We start from the raw sequence: 19,404 nt of genomic DNA, 5'->3' as shown, positions 1-19,404 counted from the left end.
GTCAAGTCCCCCTAATTTCAGCCTATGAAAGGTCTAAGCCACTTTACCGATGCTATAGTGAGTGAGAATGCATGTCTGGGCAGTGGGCATTAGTTATAGGAAAATCCAGAGACTTGAGAAACTAGCAGAGACAGGAGACAGGTCTGCCTTGAAGTTCTGGGTTTTTCACTAACTGAGCGACCTCTGGGACCTCATTTAACTTGTATGTCTGAGTCTCTTCTACATAGGGCAGGCTGTGAAGATCCCAATAGCAGCCCTGTGTCCTTCACAGTTTGTGGTTAGAATAAAATGTGACTGCATGGGTTTCACTGTTTTGCAAAGTGCTACACACGAGGTATTACCCTGGATTTAGTTTGGAAGTTTTAGTAAAATACGTAAATAATCATTGACTGATTAGGACTTGAAATGACTTCTTTTGATCCTTACCCGTATTTTACAGTCACTAGAAGTTCACAGTCGCAATCGACTCGATGACAATGGGTTTGTTTTTTTTTTTTTTAAAGATGTTTATGAAGAATTTTTAAAATGAAGTACAAAATGCTTATAAGGCCATACAAAACTGAATATTCACTATGACCTCAACCATGTTAAAAATAATTATGTGAATAAAAGAGATTGGAAAGAAATAAAGTGTTAATAATGAACGATGATAACAAATCAGCCATTGAAAACTCTTTGTGAGCACACTTCTACTCAGACACACATGGGGTCGCCATGAGTTGGAAATGACTTGAAGGCAACTGGAAAAAAATCTTTTAGTAGCAGGATTAAGGGTAGTTTTTATTACCATTATCCTTTATCATCCTTAAAAAAATCAGCATTGTAAAAAAATTTCTACAATGGGCATCTATTATATTTATAATAATTTAGAAGTTTGAAAAGTATCTTCAAAAATATTGCCTCCCTTTTTGTTATGGATTGAATTGTGTCTCTCAAAAGATACGTTGAAGTCCTAACCCCATACTGCTGAATGTTACCTTGTTCGGAAATAGGGTCCTCAAAGATGTTATCTGCTAAGTTAACAGGAAATCATACTGGTGTAGGGTGGGTCCTAATCCAATTTGGGAAGTGTCTTTATCAAAGAAGAGTAGGGACACAGAGAGTGACATGGGGGAAAGATGACCATGTTAAGAGGGAGACAGAGACTAGAGGGATCTATAAGCCAAGGAAGGAGCCCGGGTAGCACAGTGGTTAAGTGCTCGGCTGCTAACTGAAAGGCTGGCAGTTTGAACCCACCAGCAGCTCTGTAAGAGAAAGAGGTGGCAGTCTGCTTGCTTAAAGGTTAAAAACCCGTTGCCGTCGAGTGGATTCCAACTCATAGTGACCCTGTAAGACAAAGTAGAACTGCCCCATAAGGTTTTACAGCCTTGGAAACCATATGGTGAAGTTCTACTCTGTCCTACAGGATTGCTACAAGCTGGAATCCACTTGATGGCAACGGGACTAAGCAAGGAACACCAAGGAAAGCGGCCATCTTGTGACCATCACCAGAAGCTAAGAAAGAGGCATGGAACAGATTTTCCTTCAAAGCTCTCACGAGTCAGCAGGCTGACACACTGATTTCGGACTTCTAATCTCCAGAACTGTAAGACAAAAACTTTCTTTTCTTATAAGCCACCCAGTTTGTAGCACTTTGTTACAGCAGCTCGAGGAAACGAATACACTTTTCTTTGCTATATAATCTTCAATGGTGGTCATATACCCCTGGAAGGGATTGGAGGCTGCCTCTCTGTCTCTATACTCCCAACTTGTAGGCAGCAGTGCTAAGCTGTGAGCAAGGCCAGCTGAATTATAGATATTGGAATAAAAGTGAATTTCATGTTCATTTACTGGCTATTGGGGACTTTAAGGTAAGTGGGTCCTGCAGGTTGACATCTGGGCACAAGGCTGAAAGCCAAGAAGACTGTGGGGAAGGCTATTTACTCAGCTGTTACAAATTGAAATAGCCACGGCCTTGGGCCCTCTGAGTAGCGCCCCCTCTCCTAGTATCCTCCTACCCCTGAACCTTATGATGAACAGCTGACAGGCAATAGGCCTCCAGGCCCCTTCTTCAGCCCCAGAGCCAGAGTGTGCCTCTGCTGTTAAAGATTTGGAGCATCACTCATGACTGGGGGCTTTCTTGACTGGTAGCCTACAGGGATGCTGTAGAATCAAGTGAAGTATTTTCTGTGGGGGGAAAAAAACCACTGTCAATCTGCAAAATGGATAGATGTGTGTATTAAAGTGGGGATATGTTGTTGTTGTTACCTGCCATTAAGCCAGCCCCTGACTCATAGTGACCCCATGTACAATAGATCGGCCCGTGTGATCCATAGGGTTTCACTGGCTGATTTTTGGAAGTAGATCAGGTCTTTCTTCCTAGTTTGTCTTCGTTTAGAAGCTCCTCTGAAACCTCTTCAGCATCATAACAACATGCAAGCCTCCAGTGACGGATGATGGTTGTGTATGAGGTGCACTGGCCGGGCAGAGAACATGTGTCTTTCATATTCTGCCACCGAACCACCAATGCTGCCTACTCAGGAGATGGACGTGGCACTGAAAATGGAATCATGGGAAACCTCCTATCTCCTGTCCCCTTTGTTCTGTTAACCTACAGTTCTGTGGACACACTGTGGAATTTTCCAGTGAGGACAAGGCTCCTCACAGATAGGGAATAACGAGCCTGGGTTTCACACGCAGTTTTCTGTGGTCCAGGCAGCCACATTGTTCCTTTGGCCTCCAAGGGAAGAGAGAGTGAGGTCAGGGTTTACAGCAACCAAAAGGAGCCAGGTTATGAGGTCCCAGAGGCCTTCACATTTAATTGCCTCTGAGTGCAAATTATGAATTTTACGCAACAAGTCACTCTCACAGATGGAAAAGCTACTATCTTAGACCCACTGGGCAGGTTCCATTCATTATTTACTGATTCAATTCTGAAGAAAAAAGTCAGAAGACTCTAGTAGGTTTAATGAGAAAATAAATGAGGAACCAAAACTGTAAGAAACTTCTACTAAAGGGAAGAGAGGCTATCAAAGGAACCCAAAATATACCTGGTAATATTTGTAATTTTTTCCCACTATGTCGTAGCATTTTAAATGCCTACCAGATAATCCTGGAAAGAGGAAAATATCTGAGAGGAAAAAAAGAAAATAGGAAGATCTTTTGTGTCAACAAAATAGAAATTGAGAGGAACAGGTTACCGATACTCCATTGGGTATCTAAGATATCTAGATTAATATGCTGTTCTCAAAAATAAAGACTCCCCCTAGCCTGTGTGGCTTACTTTCATCATGGCAGGCTAAATTAGTTAAATCCACACAGACAAGGTCGATAGGACAGTCTAAGCTGATACTAGTGTTTTAACAGTTAACTGACAGAAGGCACAGGAATTAGTCTTAAAGTAATTCTTGGGTATTATTTTTTTAATGTACTGATTCTCTCTCTGGCACTCATTAACTACGTGACCCTGGACAAGTTACTTAACCTCTCTGAGCCTCCATTTTCTCATCTGTAAAATAGGGATAACTACCTACTGCATAGTTATTGTGAGGCTTAATCACTGTAAGGCAGAAGGCATCCAATAAAGACTAGCCAATGTAAGCTCTTGTTATTTTAAGACTAGGAGTCTAGTGAATTCCTTATAGAGGCCATTTAAATGCCTCTGCTGACTATGCCATCTTGGCTGCTGTATTGTCTGATTGTCTGAGTGACTGTTAAATAAGACTCTTCCAAGGAAAACTGCTTCAATTTTGTTTTTGTTCATATTAACGGAGCTTAGGTCTCTAAAGTTTCCAATTTTCACTGCATTAAAATCTTGATCAGAGTTGCTCTTTTCTCATTCCTCTGGCATTACTTAATCTATCCTGCTACATAGTTGTTTTGAAAGACTCAAAACATTTATTTCAAAATATGCCACGTACGATTTTACAGGAAAATTGTAATTATTTACTGTCCTGGGATGACCAACACCATCTGTGTGCTTATATCATCTTTAAGTGTCCTATGCACATTGCCTTTGTAGTGTAAGCTCCTGAATTGCAAACGTCTAGAAATAAATGGTGTGCTTTAAATGGAAGACCCTCAACGAGACGGACTGACACAGTGGCTGCAACAGTGGGCTCAAGCATAACGATTGTGAGGATGGTGCAGGACGGAGCAGTGTTTCGTTCTGTTGTACACAGTGTCTCTATGAGTTGGAACCGACTCGACGGCACCTAACAACAACAACAACGATGTATATAACAATGCTTATACTTTTGGTAATGATAATGTCCTGTCTTCGTTTAATTCAGTTCAATTAACATGTGTAGATGTTACAACATGGTTGACAATGGGCTAGAAACTGGGGATACAAAGATGACTTTGACTTACTCTCTGCCCTCGAGGACCTTCTCTGGTTTATTTCTCTCACATCAGGACATCAGGAGAGACAGGCACAAAACAAATGCAAACTTTCCATGATAACAGCTCTAACAGTTATGCATGATGCACTGTGGAAAGTGGTTAATTTTGCCTGGGAACTGGGGGGAAGCGTTTGTTACAAAGAAAAGTGTCACCTAAACTGGGTACTGAAGGATGAATAGGAGTTTCTCAAGAAGGTTAGATTACGTTCTTAGGTTGGAAGAAATAGCAGGAGTAAAGAAAAACCAGAGGCATAAAAGTGTGTGACTGCTCAAGAAGGAATGAAAATTTATGATAGATTTTGGGAACCAAAATTGTCCAGTGGGGTTGGACACTTGGCACATGGTAGGAGGCACAAGTCTCCAAAAACGGACAGGAAAAGATTCAGGTAGTGAAGGACCTTATGTGCCATACTGAAGATGCTGGACTTTACTCCATAGACTATGTAAAGTCCTTAGAGTCTTTCAGTGGGGAGAGACTGGCATCTGGAAGAGGGGCTGAGCAGCTATTGCAATAGCCCACATTGTGAGATGGGCTTGGGTAAAGCAGTGGAGAGAGACACGAGGGGACTGAATTGCTGGATACGTAAGAGTGGAAATCCAAGAGTTGCAGAGACTGATTGGTAGTTGTGGGGAGAGATTAGTTACAGAGGTATCTGAGGTTCCTAATGGGTGACAAATTGAACAGTGACCTGTTTACAAGGTAATAACACCACTTAGAAGAAAACCACTTAAGTTTTCTGTATTAATGCATCACAGTGCAGTTTGCCTTTCTCTCTTTTTTAAGCGTACATTGGAAATCTTGGGCAAATCTCTTACCTTTTTTTGCTACACTGTGCCTTCACATATGGAAACTTAAGGACTATTAAGTAATAAACGTTAAGGGATACTTATTTAAAAATCAACCCACAAAAGTTGCATGAATCGGAATCAACTTGATGGCAATGGTTTTTTTTTTTTTTAACCTAGAAGACCTAGTAGGCACTCAGTTACTGTTTACTGAATTTATTATTTTCAACATGCATGCCTAAAGTATTTTTAACCTCACTTTAAAAAGGGAAAACTGAGGCTCAGAATGGTAAAGTGATTTACCAAAATCACAGGGAGCAAGTAGCAAATGTGTAAATTCAAACCCAGGTTTGACTCCAAAATCCATTCTCTTTACCTCAGATTGTTCTCTCTCAGTGTCACTCAAAGCAATAGCCAAGAGGTGTGATGACTTTTACCAAATTTTGCTGTGTTGTGTGCTGTCGAGTAGACTCCGGCTCATGGCCACCCTATAGGGCAGAGTAGAAGTACCCCATAGAGTTTCCTAAGGTGTAATTTTTACCAGAGCAGATCACTAGGTCTTTTCTCCTGCAGAGATGCTGGTGGGTTCGAACCAACGGCCTTTCAGTTAGTAGCCAGGCGCTTAGCCATTGCACCACCAGAGGCTCCTTTTCTAAATTCTAAGAAGCTCAATTCTTTATACCTCTCTGTTCCTATCATCTGCTCTAATTTTTTAAATCTCAGAATATATTAGTTCTCTTCAGTCTCCTCAGAGCCTCCATTTCAAATACTATCAATACATTGCTAAAGATCAGAAGCCTACCTGAGTACTTTTCTACCAGTACTTCTGGGCATATGCGAGTTTGGGGGTCAGTGAGAGACTGAGCTGGAGGCCTCTAGCTCACGTCTGCACTGCATCTACCCTAAGGGCTTTTTGTTCTTGCCAAATTCCTGTTATCTAAAAACATTATAGTTTTATCTTTAAAAAAAATCTTCCTACTTAGAAAAGGACAACTGTGGACTGACAGGATCAGAACTGCATAATTCAAGGAGGTGGAGGGAGTAACATGACCGGGTCTGGAGTCAGAGACTTGGATTATAATCCTAGATCTGCCTCTGACCTCTCCTGTCCAGGTCTCAACCTCCTAATCTGTAAAATGGGTATGATATTAATTTGTCAAGGTCCCATGGATTATAAGGATAAATTGAGATAATCATAAAAGCACTTTTTAGAAAGTAGAAAGCCCTAAGATAATAAACGATAAGGGTCAGCGAAAAGGAGGAAGACTCTCGACAAAATGGATTGACACAGTAGATGCAACAATGGGCTCAAACATAAAAAGGAATGTAAGCGTGGTGCAAGACCGGGCAGTGTTTCGTTCTGTTGTATATACGGCTGGTACAAGTCGGAATCGACTCCACAGCACCTAAAAAAAACGTCTCTTCCCTATATTTGGCACTTAGAAAATTTCAAGGTACTTTTAATATGACATAATTATTTTACTTTTGGAATGACTTTTTATTAACCTATTTTATGACTCCACAGACTCACATTTTTTGCACATTTTAAAATCTCTGAACTTTGTGTTCAAGATGATTAAAATGTGCAATTATAGTTTGCATTGTGGAACATCCAGTATTGATGTCTTAACAGTCAATGGCCACCCAGATTTGATGAAATATGGTATTTTATATTCCTCCTCCCTTCTGAGTTCTCTTAGTGTTGACTGTAAGGTTTTGAAATAAATGTGACTACTCCAACTGGACACTCTCCATTGAGAAGTTCCACCCACCATGTTCCTTCTTTTAATAATCTCTCCATCTTCAGTATTCCTGAACCAATATTTTTTCCCTTTTGTGGCTTTTTATTTTTATCTATTTTCACAATTTTTAAGCTTTTTACCAGACTTTCTAATTTCTAGTGTGATAATCTAATACAAAAGACATTGTGCTGATGCCATTTCCTTGGGATAAAATATTTAATTGCCTATATCTGCAAGCTAAGTTAAAGAATACTTTCCAGAGCCCTTTGCCTTGCATGTGGTTCATGATCAATAAGTCTGTTGAATATCTCACTGGTCTTTCATAATACAATAATGCAGGTCTTTCCAGGTGGTTCCAGAAATAATACCTCTCTCCTATCCCTTTCTTTCTGGTAAGATCTAATACCTTCCTCTCCCCTCTTTATTGCTGTCCAAGTGAAGGCATTTTTTTTCTGTAGGCTAATAGGCTCATTTCTTTTTAACTCTTTCTTCAAGAACTGCTCCCACGTATGAAAGCTTTACTTAAAAAAAAAAAAAAAGAAATAGGAACCTCAGAGCTGCTCAACAGCGCTGCTCTAGAGAGGCAGCACCGTGACCAAGGAGCACTGTCTAGGCTCAGACCTGTGACAGGTGTCCCCATCTCGTTATCCTTATTTTCCTGGCTAACTGCTGAGTGCTACTTTCCCCATTGTACCCACTCATCTTGCTTCCTGTAAAAAAGTGATCCCACAACATAAAGGGCTTCTACTAGAGGAAAGCGCCAGATTCTTCCATGGAGATGTATTGACCTCTAGGAGCCTGCTGGGACCACTAGGAAGCAATGACACTGCTTAGGGAAAACTGATCCCAAATTATATAGGAGAGCTCCTGCTTGACAAAATACTCTGTTACATGTAAAACCTGAGTATTACTAACTGCATTTTGCTTCAAATGGGTGTCTGAACATAACAAATTTCCTCCAAAAAATGCATAGTCAATAGAGTGAGAAGTGGATTGGTTCATGGTCAACCACAGTCTGATTTGTTTAGCCAGAGATGGGGGTTGAGAGGTGAAGGCAAGAGGACGGTCATGTCTCCCTCTGAGTCAAGTTTTTGCCAGCAAGTGACACTTTCAACCTGATTCCTGAAACTAAGGTGTCCCTAGGGAATGAGTTCTTCATTTTACACTACTTTTTTCTATTTATAATCGACAATCTGACTTTTCACCTATATTGCTGGGTTTTAGTATTGATTATTTATTTAAAGCAATCATGGTTCTCCGCGTGAAAAAGCTATTGGTTCATGGAGGGAATTGTCAACAGGGCTGGAATGTTTTTAATGTAACAGTCATGACCACTAGCCTAATTCTAACCAATGACATTCCAGTGTCATTTAACACCTGACCATCAAGAGGGCTCAAGAAACTGCGTCTTTCTGTCTTTCTGGGAAGTATGGATGGACAACGATTACTGGTAGGCTTGCACTGAGTTATTGCTGACACTGACATTTCATGGGCACCGGTTTAAATAATGGGAGGTAACCTGAACCCCAAATTTGCTTGGGACATACCAAGAATAGACAGCTTGTCAAACTTACAATTAGGAATCTTTGATGTTATTATTAGGTGCCATCGAGTTGGTTATGACTCATAGCAACCCTATGTACAACAGAACGAAACACTGCCGTCCTGCGCCATCCCCACAACTGTTGCTATGCTTGAGCCCATTGTTGCAGCCACTGTGTCAGTCCATCTTGTTGAGTGTCTTCCTCTTTTTTGCTGACCCTCTACTTTACCAAGGATGATGTCCTTCTCCAGGGACTGATCCCTCCTAGAATTAGGAATCAGACAATAATAATTCTGGACATTTGTGTCACCTGTCCTCACACTCTGAAACTCTTAACCACAGATGAGATCAAGGAGTGCTGATAAGCACTTCAGAAGCTGGGCTCCTTTGGTTGTAGTGCCAAATGGTTGATGTAAGCATCTAGGCAGCAAGTTGATCTTCAGGACAGTATTTTTCTTCACTTATGAAAGAAGAGGAGTGGGGGTAACAATGGAAAATATATCTTTGCGGTAAAACCCACAGCACACAGTGAATCAACCACAATTTGGAGAGCTATACTTGTAAAACCCAAAGATGGGGATCTGACATGAGAAAACCAGTAGCACTCTGGTTCCACTGCATTCCACCTAGTTCCACACAGTTCTTCCCCTGAAGATAGTGACTGGCTTGGGAAAACACCATGTCTTTAAACAAACAAAAAACTCAAACCCATCAAGTCGATTCTGACTCATACCGACCCTGTAGGACCGAGTAGAGCTGCTGCCCCATAGGGTTTCCAAGGCTGTAATCTTTATGGAAGCAGACTGTCACATCTTTCTCCCGATAGAGCTATTGGTTGTTTGGAACTTCTGACCTTTCAGTTAGCAGCCAAGCTCTTAACCACTGTGCCACCAGGGCTCCTTAAAGATGTCTCTACTACTCTATAAATTTAGTGTCTCTAACAGGCAGGAAATGCCTCATGGTTAGCCAGAGACACAAACAGTTTTGGGACAGCTAAATTACTGGTCTGCCTTTGATCTGTTTGTTTTAGTTTATAGTTTCTTATGAACTTTAGGGAGCAGTCTGCATGCTAAAAAGAGGCCATGCCTGTTGAAACTTAACAAGCAAAGTGGGGGAAACTAATGGAATAGAAGATACCATTTGTTCAGTACTACCAGTCCTGTCTCTGAAACTATCATTTCGTTTTAATTTCTATCATGACGAACAAATAAAATGCACACAGTCAAGTCTTTAAAACACAAAAGCCATTTTGAAGGAACAGGACAGTTTGGGGAAAGAAACTTAGGTTTATGCACTTGGCTTATTTCAATCTCACTGCACATCTAAGAACTACTTTTATATTGATAGAGACATCTTTTAATAAGACTGTGGTCTTCAGGGAGTCTTCAGGTGGTGCAAACAGTCAACACGCTTACCTGCTAACCGAAAGGTTGGTGGTTTGAGTCCACTCAAAGGTGCCTTCGAGGAAAGGCCTGGCAATCTAGTTCTGAAAAATCAGCCATTGAAAACCCTATGGAGCACAGTTCTACTCTGACACACATGGGGTCACCCTGAGTTGGAACTGACTCCATGGCAACTGGGTTTTTTTATGGTCTTCAGGCCTATGCTCAAGAACACTGTAGCTTGAAGACAGGGCAAAGCTAGTGGCTCATCCTGAAATTTCCCCAGTCGGCACTGGGTAGGCTAAGGGCCCCTCATATATGCCTGTTTTCCCAACTTTTCTACATTGCTGTCAAAAAAAAGAAAGAAAAAACCTCATACATTCACACATATGAGACAACTGTAAAGAAGAAGAGTTGTAGCTGGCTTATAAGTAATATGGCCAGATACCTGGGATACTCTCTAATTTCCTTCTGAGCTCTTCATTTTCTTGTTGCAGTGAAATAACCTCCTGCTCCAGCTCTTGGCATCGAGGACAGTAGCCTTCCTCTTCCTCCTCCTCCTCCTCCTCCGGCAGTGTAGAAGAGGACGGGTGACCGTGGGATTCAGACGTTGCTGGGGAGGTCCAGCCGCCTAGCGTATGCACGGGGGAGGTTGACAGAGGATCCACGTCAGCCAGGTGGCCATACTCACTGACTGATGAGGTGTTCGGAGTCGGAAAGCTCCCCGAGAGCAGGTAATTTTGTAGGGAGTCAGTGAACACCCTCAAAAAAGCAGAAGTTTGTTGTTTCCTGTGCATATATTGCATCTCTACGTCTACATTGTCTGAGGTCTGACTGTGGACTCCTTTCCCAATGTGGCACTGCTCCTGTTTCTCATTATAACTCGAGCTTTCCTGCTTTACGCAAGAAATCATGGATTGCGAATGGCTGGAGTCCAGGAGTTTTCCTCCACAATTTAAGAGGCTAAGAACTCGACTGCACTGCTGGGCAAAGGCATCGAGGATCATACGACTTTCTGAAACAAATGAAAAGACACATCAGAGAACGACAGCCAAAAACTAGGGAATAAGTAAGATCCTCAGTCATTCTGAGGTTAACAGTTGGGAATGCTAAAATACGCATTTCCACTCTATGGTAAACCAATGTGACACAGTGAATGGACCATCATTAAGAAACATAAAATCCTGTTGTTCTGCAATTGATGGGGTGCCTGATGAGTCACCCCTACTCCCTCACTCTGGAAATGGCTAGACTGCAACTTCTCTTGCTGTAGCATTAACTGGCCTGCACAGGTCTGCACTCACACCTTTGGCTTCATGAATATCCTTATTCTAATGAACTGAACCAGCTACTGCAGCCTCAATTCCTCATTGATAGGAGGACATAAAGCAATCATTACTTCTATTTCTGGAGTGCCCTCACGCCCTTGCTATTAATCAGCTGATAGAATCCCTGCCGAGTATGTTGCTCCCAGATGCAAACTGGAGAAGAGAGAGAAGCCTTTCTGAGGAGCTCACCAGACATCTAAGGTAAAAGTAACGGTGGCCCTTTAAGTCAAAAGATAGCCTCAGAGCAAAATTGTATGTGTCATTCAACATCTATGTTCCATTATTCCATTTGACTTTTAACTTATCTGCTAACTTGGATTTCTTGTCAAGGCCAATGTTTAGGCTGACCTAGATCGGTAACATTAGATTGCCAAATATCCTAAAAAGATATGTGGCGTGGGTACCAAAGTTAGTCCACATACATAAATTCTAAAGCATATTAACTGTCAATCAGTAAAAATAAAAAGAAAACAGAAAGCCATCAATTTACTGCAAAAACAAAAAGAAAAAAGAAACCATAAAAGTGCCCATGGGAATTAACTTTGTCAGTTTAAGGGTCTTGAAAACTCACCCATAAGTAAATGTCACAAGGTAGATTCTCTTCTTTCCTGTCCATGACACAGAACTATTGTTGTTGTTGGATGCTGCTGAGTCGATTCCGACTCACAGCAACCCCACGTGACAGAGGAGAACTGCCCCACAGGGTTTTTTTTGACTGTAATCTTTAAGGGAGCAGATGGCCAGGTCTTTCTCCGGCAGAGCTGCTGGGTGAGTTCGAACTGCCAACCTTTCGGTTAACAGCCAAGCTTCACCGTTGCACCAGCAGGGCTCCTTCGATCCAAAATAAACTACTGTAAATACAGAGAGGGGCTGCTTTTCATGGTTTGCATAGCATTGTGAAGATGCCTCTCATTTCCTCTCTCCTCTACCCAGAATAATGGCAACAAGTAAAATATTCTAGATTTTAGATACCAACAACTATTTATTCATGATAGAAAGGTAACTAGCTACCTGTTCCCTCTGAAAATTTTGACTAGTTGTATTTTTTTCTGAAAAAAAAAAAAACTTTTATAATAAAGAATGGTGAGATGCTTAAGGGCTTCTATGGGGACAACGGGCCAGAACAGCTGCAACAAGAATCCTCTAGAAAATCCTGAACATATGACCAATGAAACCACACTTCAGGAAACCTCCCTGCAATACTCAATGCTCCATTGTGTTTTTTTCTTACTGTTCTTTCATGATGTAACTAAAGGACTGGGGACTCCAATTCCCCCCTTTTCAACTATTCTATGAGGATATATACAGAAAGCCCTTAGCACAGAGCCTGGTACACAGTAAGCACTTCTCACATCCCCAAACCTAGAAAATGCTACCGTTCCTCAATCTCTCTAAAAAAATCACAGGTCAGAGCACAGAGACCAGTTGTCTTCCTTTCAGGAGACGATGATCATAGGCTATATGTTTCATGAGGCCAGTGACCACTGACTGGCGTCTGAGTGCCAGTGCAGTGCCTCAAGAAATACTGAATGCATGAGTGGACTCTTGTAAATCCATAGAGAATCTGTTTATAGCATTTCTGGATTTAATTGGCTGGGATGGTAAGACTACCCTAGGCAAGCTGAGAGTCCATGTGAATATTTTCTCCTTGGGATAGCATTTTCTCACTCTTAGGAGCAGTACTGCCCTTAGGCCACCCCCTCCCCATGGCAAGGTACCCAAGAACCAGGAATTCCCTACTCAAACTGCTTCCATGGCTGTACTGGTCTCTACCCAGGTATCTGGGTGTCATTTCTTCATAATGTCCAAAAACAGATAACGGTGGCAGAGCCTGGAATTCTAGGCTGCGCAGTCCATACGTGTGTATGTTAAGTCTCCTAGTGCAGGATGGGGGCAATGGTAGTTCAGTGGTAGAATTCTTGCCTTCCATGCAGAAGACCTGGGTTGGATTCCCGGCCAATGCACTTCAAGCGCAGCTACCACCCATCTGTCAGTGGAGGCTTGCATGTTGCGATGATGCTGAACAGGTTTCAGCAGAGTTTCCAGATTAAGACAGCCTAGGAAGAACGGCCTGGTGATCTAATTCTAAAAAATCGACCAGCGAAAACTATATGGATCACAACCATGTAATTGTGGTGAATAGGGTCGCCAAGAGTTGGGGGCCGACTTGGTGACAGCTAACAACACTAGTGGAGGATAAAGCCAGGGGTAAGAAGAGAAGGTAATGGGCTGGCTTTCTCCTTCTCCTTCTGAACAGTCTAAAAATCCCAAAGTCAAACCTGGCCTTCCAGGTCATCATGAAGGTGTATTTGTCAGGGTAGGTGAATAGAACAGATCTGATTTACCAGTTAGCTTGATTGTATATTTTAATTATTTAGATATATGGTACACGGGCCTGCATTTGTACTTTTGTCCAGAGTTCCATAAATATTAGGGGAGGGCCAGTTTTTCATACAATTATTTTGAGTACTGAAGAAAAAACAAGATGCAGGTATAGTTTCAGGCTAGAAACCCCCATGACTGATGGGCACGAAACTCGGCTGAAGAAGCAGCCAAGATAAAGTCTGCTTGTGGAAAAGGGAGAAAAAAGGGTGTGGATGTGTGCAGAATCTTTTACACACCTAAGACTGGAATTGATGTGCATCCCCCCACCCCAACCAGGTGGAAGGGAAGAACTGAACTCATTATTAAATTAAAATTACAAGGGAGAAGACCCTAAATATTCGGGTGTCATTTCTTTATAATGTCCCAAACCAAATAAACAAGAAGCAAAGCAGCTGAACCTTACAAGTGGTGAGGTTTAGGAGGGTGCACTCTCATTTCTTTACTTCCTGGTTTTTGTTCTTTTATTAGTGAAATCAAAGGATGATATTGATTGGGAATTTTCAATTCTAGCACAAAAGCAGTTTTCCTTCATTTTAATCCTATAATCCCATTCTAAATCTGAAGCTGTATTTACTGTTTGCATTTTAATCAGCATAGTCCCAATTGATTTACAGCAGATATACCTTTAACATAACTTTAATGAAAAGGGACAAAATATGAAGGGAAAGGCTAAAATTGAATTGCTTAGAAAGAACTACTCGAATATATTTGTTCAATGTCCTAAAGAACACTCAGGATTTTTAATCACATTGATAAATCACATTAGGGTGTAGATTTTAAGGGAAAAACAAATCTGACTTAGGGACAAGCATGATTTGTTTTCTTAATTGAAGGATAAACACGTAATATGCTGAGAAAAAATCGTTATGTAACATACTACATTATGAATATAATGTATTAAAGTGTAGTAAGAATATCAGAGAATAGGTGCAATGGTAAGTTTTTGCCTGCAGTTTAAAAATGCTTCATTCTGAATTTGTTCTCAGAACTGATATATGCAAAAATAGTAATTGTAACGCTTAAAGTTGAATTTATCCTCTTTACAATATCTTGAAATATTTGAATGGTGTTTTAACATCAATACACTGAAGAATGTGATGAAAAACATTCCTATTACTCTTGGTGGAAAACAGCAAATCTTTCCACTTAATACATATTGCAGCCAGCAATAATACTTCAGCTTTCCAGACAGATATAATTAGTAATGCAAGTACTGTGCAATGTCCATTATCACTAAGAAATGGAGAAAACTTCTGTTTTCATATGAATACAACTGAAAGGCCACTGATCCATGTTTCTTAATTGAGCAAAGTGTGAACCTGTATTTTGATTTCTTTAACTTTTTTTTCCCCCCTAGTCACAGAATGCTCCACTCTAGTGAGGGCAGGGAAAGGCAAAGTCGACAGTTTACAAGCGGGCTTTAAAACTCATCTGCTTTATCCTTAACTTCCATAAGATTAAATGCCATAAAATGATAATAAATCACAACCAAACTGACCACTTCTAATTTATTTTGCTTTACTGTGTGTTGGGAGACAATACCATGCTGTACATTGTGCCTAGCCTGATTCCAAAATCTGAAGCCATGACAATTTTTTTAATTGAAAAATTCATTTCTAGAAATTCTTCTGAATGTAAGTTGTTTAATCCATCCTATATCTGATAAGTGACTAAAAAGAGGGATGCGGACTCTGCAATCAAACACAGGCTCCCTACTTTAACGTCCTTCTTTGTACGTAAAGCCTTGAATGGAATTTGCCCATCACAGCATATCCCCAAGAGTATTGTTTCCATGAAGGAGATCACAGTAGTTGAGATTAGTGGTAACCTTTTGATTTCAGTCCACCGGAGGGTGAAATATATTAATATTAAAAATGCAGAAGGAGAGTTGTTTTAGTGACCTGCTATCGTGGATCCATATATTATATCTACCAAAAGAATTTCCGACTAGTTCAAAATAGATGATTTCCTTAAAACATGAATTTAACTTCTTTTTAAGAGAGGACTTCATGGCATAGAAAATAGAAGTTAAAGAATGAAAGCATCTTTAGAATCATTACCCTTGTCTTAAATCAATGAACTATGTCTTTTTAAAAAATGCCATCCAGTTTTTTTTCATAATGGCAAACATCAACACAGCAAAACAGGATGCAATTTTTCTAAATAAATAAATCAATGATGTGTCAAAAATTAACAGATGAGTTAATATACTCGGTGCTATCAAAACCAGATGGTGCTTCCTAATATTCATCCTGCTCAGTCAATCCCTGAATATTTTCTGGACCATCGGTATATAAAATAGGATGCTGCTATTTGTGATGGCAAACAAAAGCAATCATGCCTGCCAAGCACATACTATAACAGGCAGCATTTCAGCTCTGCTAGACAGAAAGTAATTAGAATGCTTTTAATGTCCAAAAGAATGATGCTGATAGGCTGCCACAGATGTGTAGATTTATGAATATTTATATGGTGGTTTATAGCTGACACTTTTATCAGTTGAAGAAGATAAAATATCTGCCTGACTCAAAAGCTTGACAGTCAGGTTAATAAAATCTCATTAAAGAGAATGACCTATGCAATTATATAGGATTTATTGTAATTCATTTTTGATTGTACTCTGCTTAAAGATGCAATTTCCCATTTCCTGATGCCAAATTTAGGCAGCATATCAAGATCTACGTGGGTTTTAACTCTAAGCCTCCCACAGAGGAAAAATATGCTTTTAAAACAATGGTATATTACCCCTTTTAAAGAAAATTATACTCTTCATGGGATTCATAAGAATGTTGAAAAATCTATTTTTAATCACATGTTTCTGTACTCAATGGTTTATGGCCCTTAATTGCAAATAAGATTCACTTCAACCCCTTCCATCGTTTCACTGCATTTACTCTGGCCACTCAGTTATGTCTCTTCTTATATCCTTGACTCATTTCATTACACTGATGTTTGAACTATTTTCAGTTTACTAGATGGCCTGATAAATTGCAAAAACAGTTTGTGAGGGTGTAACTGGCAAATCACCTCCAACACAACACCACCATCATCCAGGATGCTAAAGTGGCCCTCTGTCCGTGCACCCGTGCTCATTGGTTCAAAGTGGAACCACGAGCTCCTCAAGGAACCAATCAGCTCTTCAGGGGACTGTCCCTCTGATGGCTACTTTATCGCTATGCTTATTAAGAGATGGCTTTGTCCATCAGTGATCAATATTATGATCACAATTTGTGATTTCTAGTACATATTGTGGTCTTTTTTTCTGCTCCCAGACTATTTTCCTCACTGCATGGAAGAAACCTACCATCCAATTTTAATCTTTCCAATAAGCACGTCTTCCTGCTCTTGATGCTATCAAGCTTGCCCCTCTATGACCTCTCTTTAAAAAAGAAGCAGCAACAGCCTTGGGAATAAAAAGAAAATCAGGGAAGTTTGAAGGGCACCAACAAAGCTCCTTTTCACTCCTTTAGGATTAGTGTATTTGTGGTTTCTACCCGGGAACAGAGACAATCCACACAGGACATTGCAAGAAACACCAAAAGAGAACATTTAAAACAAGGTGAGAAGGGAAAAAACTCCGTATGAATGAAAGACAGCAATAAGAGAGAAACTGGTAGAGCAGGAGGGGCCATGAAATGGATAGGAAGAGATCAGTGCAGAAAAGAAACAATAAAGGAAAAATAGCAAGGAAAAAAAACCTTAAAACTATGAATAAAAATGGAAATGGGGGGGAGGCAGATATATAGTGTATAAAGGGAAAGTAAAGGATTGAAAGGCAGTCAGCAAAGATGGAAAAAAACAGTAAGATGAAAGGAAAGCATCTTAAGAGATCAAAGACTGATCCGAGCAAATACAGACAGGAAGGGAAAACAAAAAAACAACTAATGAGCATGATGGAACTGAGGTTACCAAAAAAGGGTTAGCAAAATATAGAAAATAGGAGAAGAGCCCTAACTGCTGAAAGATAAAAAATAAACATAAACCAGAGCTGGGGAATAAACATGGGCATGAACAAGTACATAGGAAATAAAACCCCAAACCTAGAGAGAATGCAAACCTCATTAAGAAGGGGGGAAGAACAGAACAAAAATAAAGAGGAAATTGGAAGTAGGTGAGTAGCCTAACAATGAATATAAAAACACAATAGAATACTGGGCCAAGAGCAACTGAAGAAAACCCCACAAACAAGGCGGCCCACATAAGAACCCCACTCAAAGCTGTCAAACGTCTCCAAGCCAGTGAGGGATGTGACAGAACAAGTCTTCACTATAACCTGTAATTAGATTTTCTTTCTCAAAACCAATCCTTCATGCGTCAAAATATTGACAAACAACAGAACATTAGCTTAGGCGTCTGTAACTCATTTAGAGACAATGCTCTTATACTTTCATTAGGGAAAAAGGGCCTTGGATTCACCGATGCGCAGAATTTGGGGGGCTCCAAAGTGCCACACAAGGCCTGAGCAGGAACTTTTCATTCTGATGAGCGAGATAAACGTGTCTCTCCAGGGTGCGGAGTGTCCTGGGGCGCAGACCCCAGGCTGTGGCCTTGCCACCAGCGCATCTCCTTCCAGCAGCCTAGCAGGAGAGCTGGCTTTCCTCAGTGGGCCGCCGGCAGGCTCCAGGGAAAGGAGAGGAGTCTTCGACCCAGGGGTTACTGATCCCCACGAGGCATTTCTGCAGGGTAGGTTCGAGATGCTCCCGGAAGGGCAGGACCACGCAGCGCGGCAGTCAGCATCGCAAAGGGGGGAGGAGGAGTGGCAGGGTCTGCAGCGCCGGGGACTCTCCGGACTGAGGGGAGGGGGACATGCCCCTCAGCTCCCAAGTGCGCAGCAGGAGTGCCAGCTCCATTACTATGACTGGTGCAGAGGAGCCGGGTGTTTTACGCCCACGGGTTAGGACTATGGGGTGGGTGGTGAAATAGGAACACAGAGACAAACTGATTAAGAAAAAAACAGAGCACGCATGAGAAACACACAAGATCACAGAAAAAGGAAAGAGAAACACAGAAAGCAGAGAGCGAGCTGGATGGACCAGCAGAAATGCGAACCCATCAACGAGGTGGAGAAAAAGTGGACCAGAAGGCAAAGAAGTAAAAAGACAGAGAAAACAAACGGAGGAGAGAGGAAAAAGGTGTAAGAGAAAAGGGGAAAAGTGGAAGGAGAAAAAGTAAAGCAATGGAGAGTAAAGGGAGCACGTCCCGGCAGAGCCACCAGAGCAGCCCCAGCTTCTCCCGGAGCGGCTGCGGCTGTCACCCTAGGGCGTCCCCCTCCCACCCAGGCCCGCGGCCTCGGTGCCAAGGCTGCCTCCCGGGCCCCCGTTTGAGCCATTCCCGCCTCTGACCCTCCACGGCCGCGCTTCCTGGGCGCCGGATGCGAGCCGCGGAGCCACCTGTTCGGAGGAGAGCGCCGTCGGCAGCCCGGGACGCGGCAGCCGCGGCGCCGGAGAGTCCTCCAGAAGTTGCTGCCCGCGCGTGGGGCGCAGAGGGAGGTTTCCGGGGTGCGCTCCGACGGCCCGACTCTCTGCCAGGTGTGCGCGCCCCCCTTACCCTCCTCGCGTCCCACCCACAGGAGCAGGGGCGAGGGAGGGAGTCCCCAGTCCCCAGCCTCTCCTTCCCGGGTCCCCTCCCCGCCTCCTCCCGGCCGTGGCGGGAAGGAAAGTTGCGTCCAAGAGTTGTTACCTGCACTGAGCTCCAGGCTGCCGCCGTCGCTGCTCGCGCTGCTGCTGCCCGCGGCCGCCACCGGGCCCGGGCCGTACCTGACCACGGCAGCGAAGGAGGACGACGAGGTGGCAGCGGGGGAAGCGGGCGGCGGCGCCGGAGTCCTCAGGTGGCCCTGGGACGCGGCGGGCGTGCAGG

At 42.2% G+C, this 19,404-nt stretch overlaps 1 protein-coding gene across 1 annotated transcript in view; it reads right to left on the bottom strand.

Annotated features, from left to right (window-relative positions):
* BEND4 (BEN domain containing 4) overlaps positions 1 to 19,404 on the bottom strand; it is a 34,877-nt gene that overhangs the window by 15,128 nt on the left and 345 nt on the right. The window contains exons 2-3 of the mRNA XM_004384642.1: positions 19,228 to 19,404; positions 10,284 to 10,850 (exon numbers count right to left, since the gene is read on the bottom strand). The exon at positions 19,228 to 19,404 is cut by the window's right edge and continues 38 nt beyond it. Coding sequence (XP_004384699.1) covers positions 10,284 to 10,850; positions 19,228 to 19,404 — 744 coding nt within the window. The remainder of the gene's footprint in view (positions 1 to 10,283; positions 10,851 to 19,227) is intronic.

Source organism: Trichechus manatus, unplaced genomic scaffold (assembly GCF_000243295.1).
Source record: "Trichechus manatus latirostris isolate Lorelei unplaced genomic scaffold, TriManLat1.0 scaffold00126, whole genome shotgun sequence".
In the NCBI taxonomy this organism is placed as follows: domain Eukaryota; kingdom Metazoa; phylum Chordata; class Mammalia; order Sirenia; family Trichechidae; genus Trichechus; species Trichechus manatus.
Note: the sequence above shows the minus strand (reverse complement) of the source record. Positions and strands in the feature narration are given on the sequence as shown.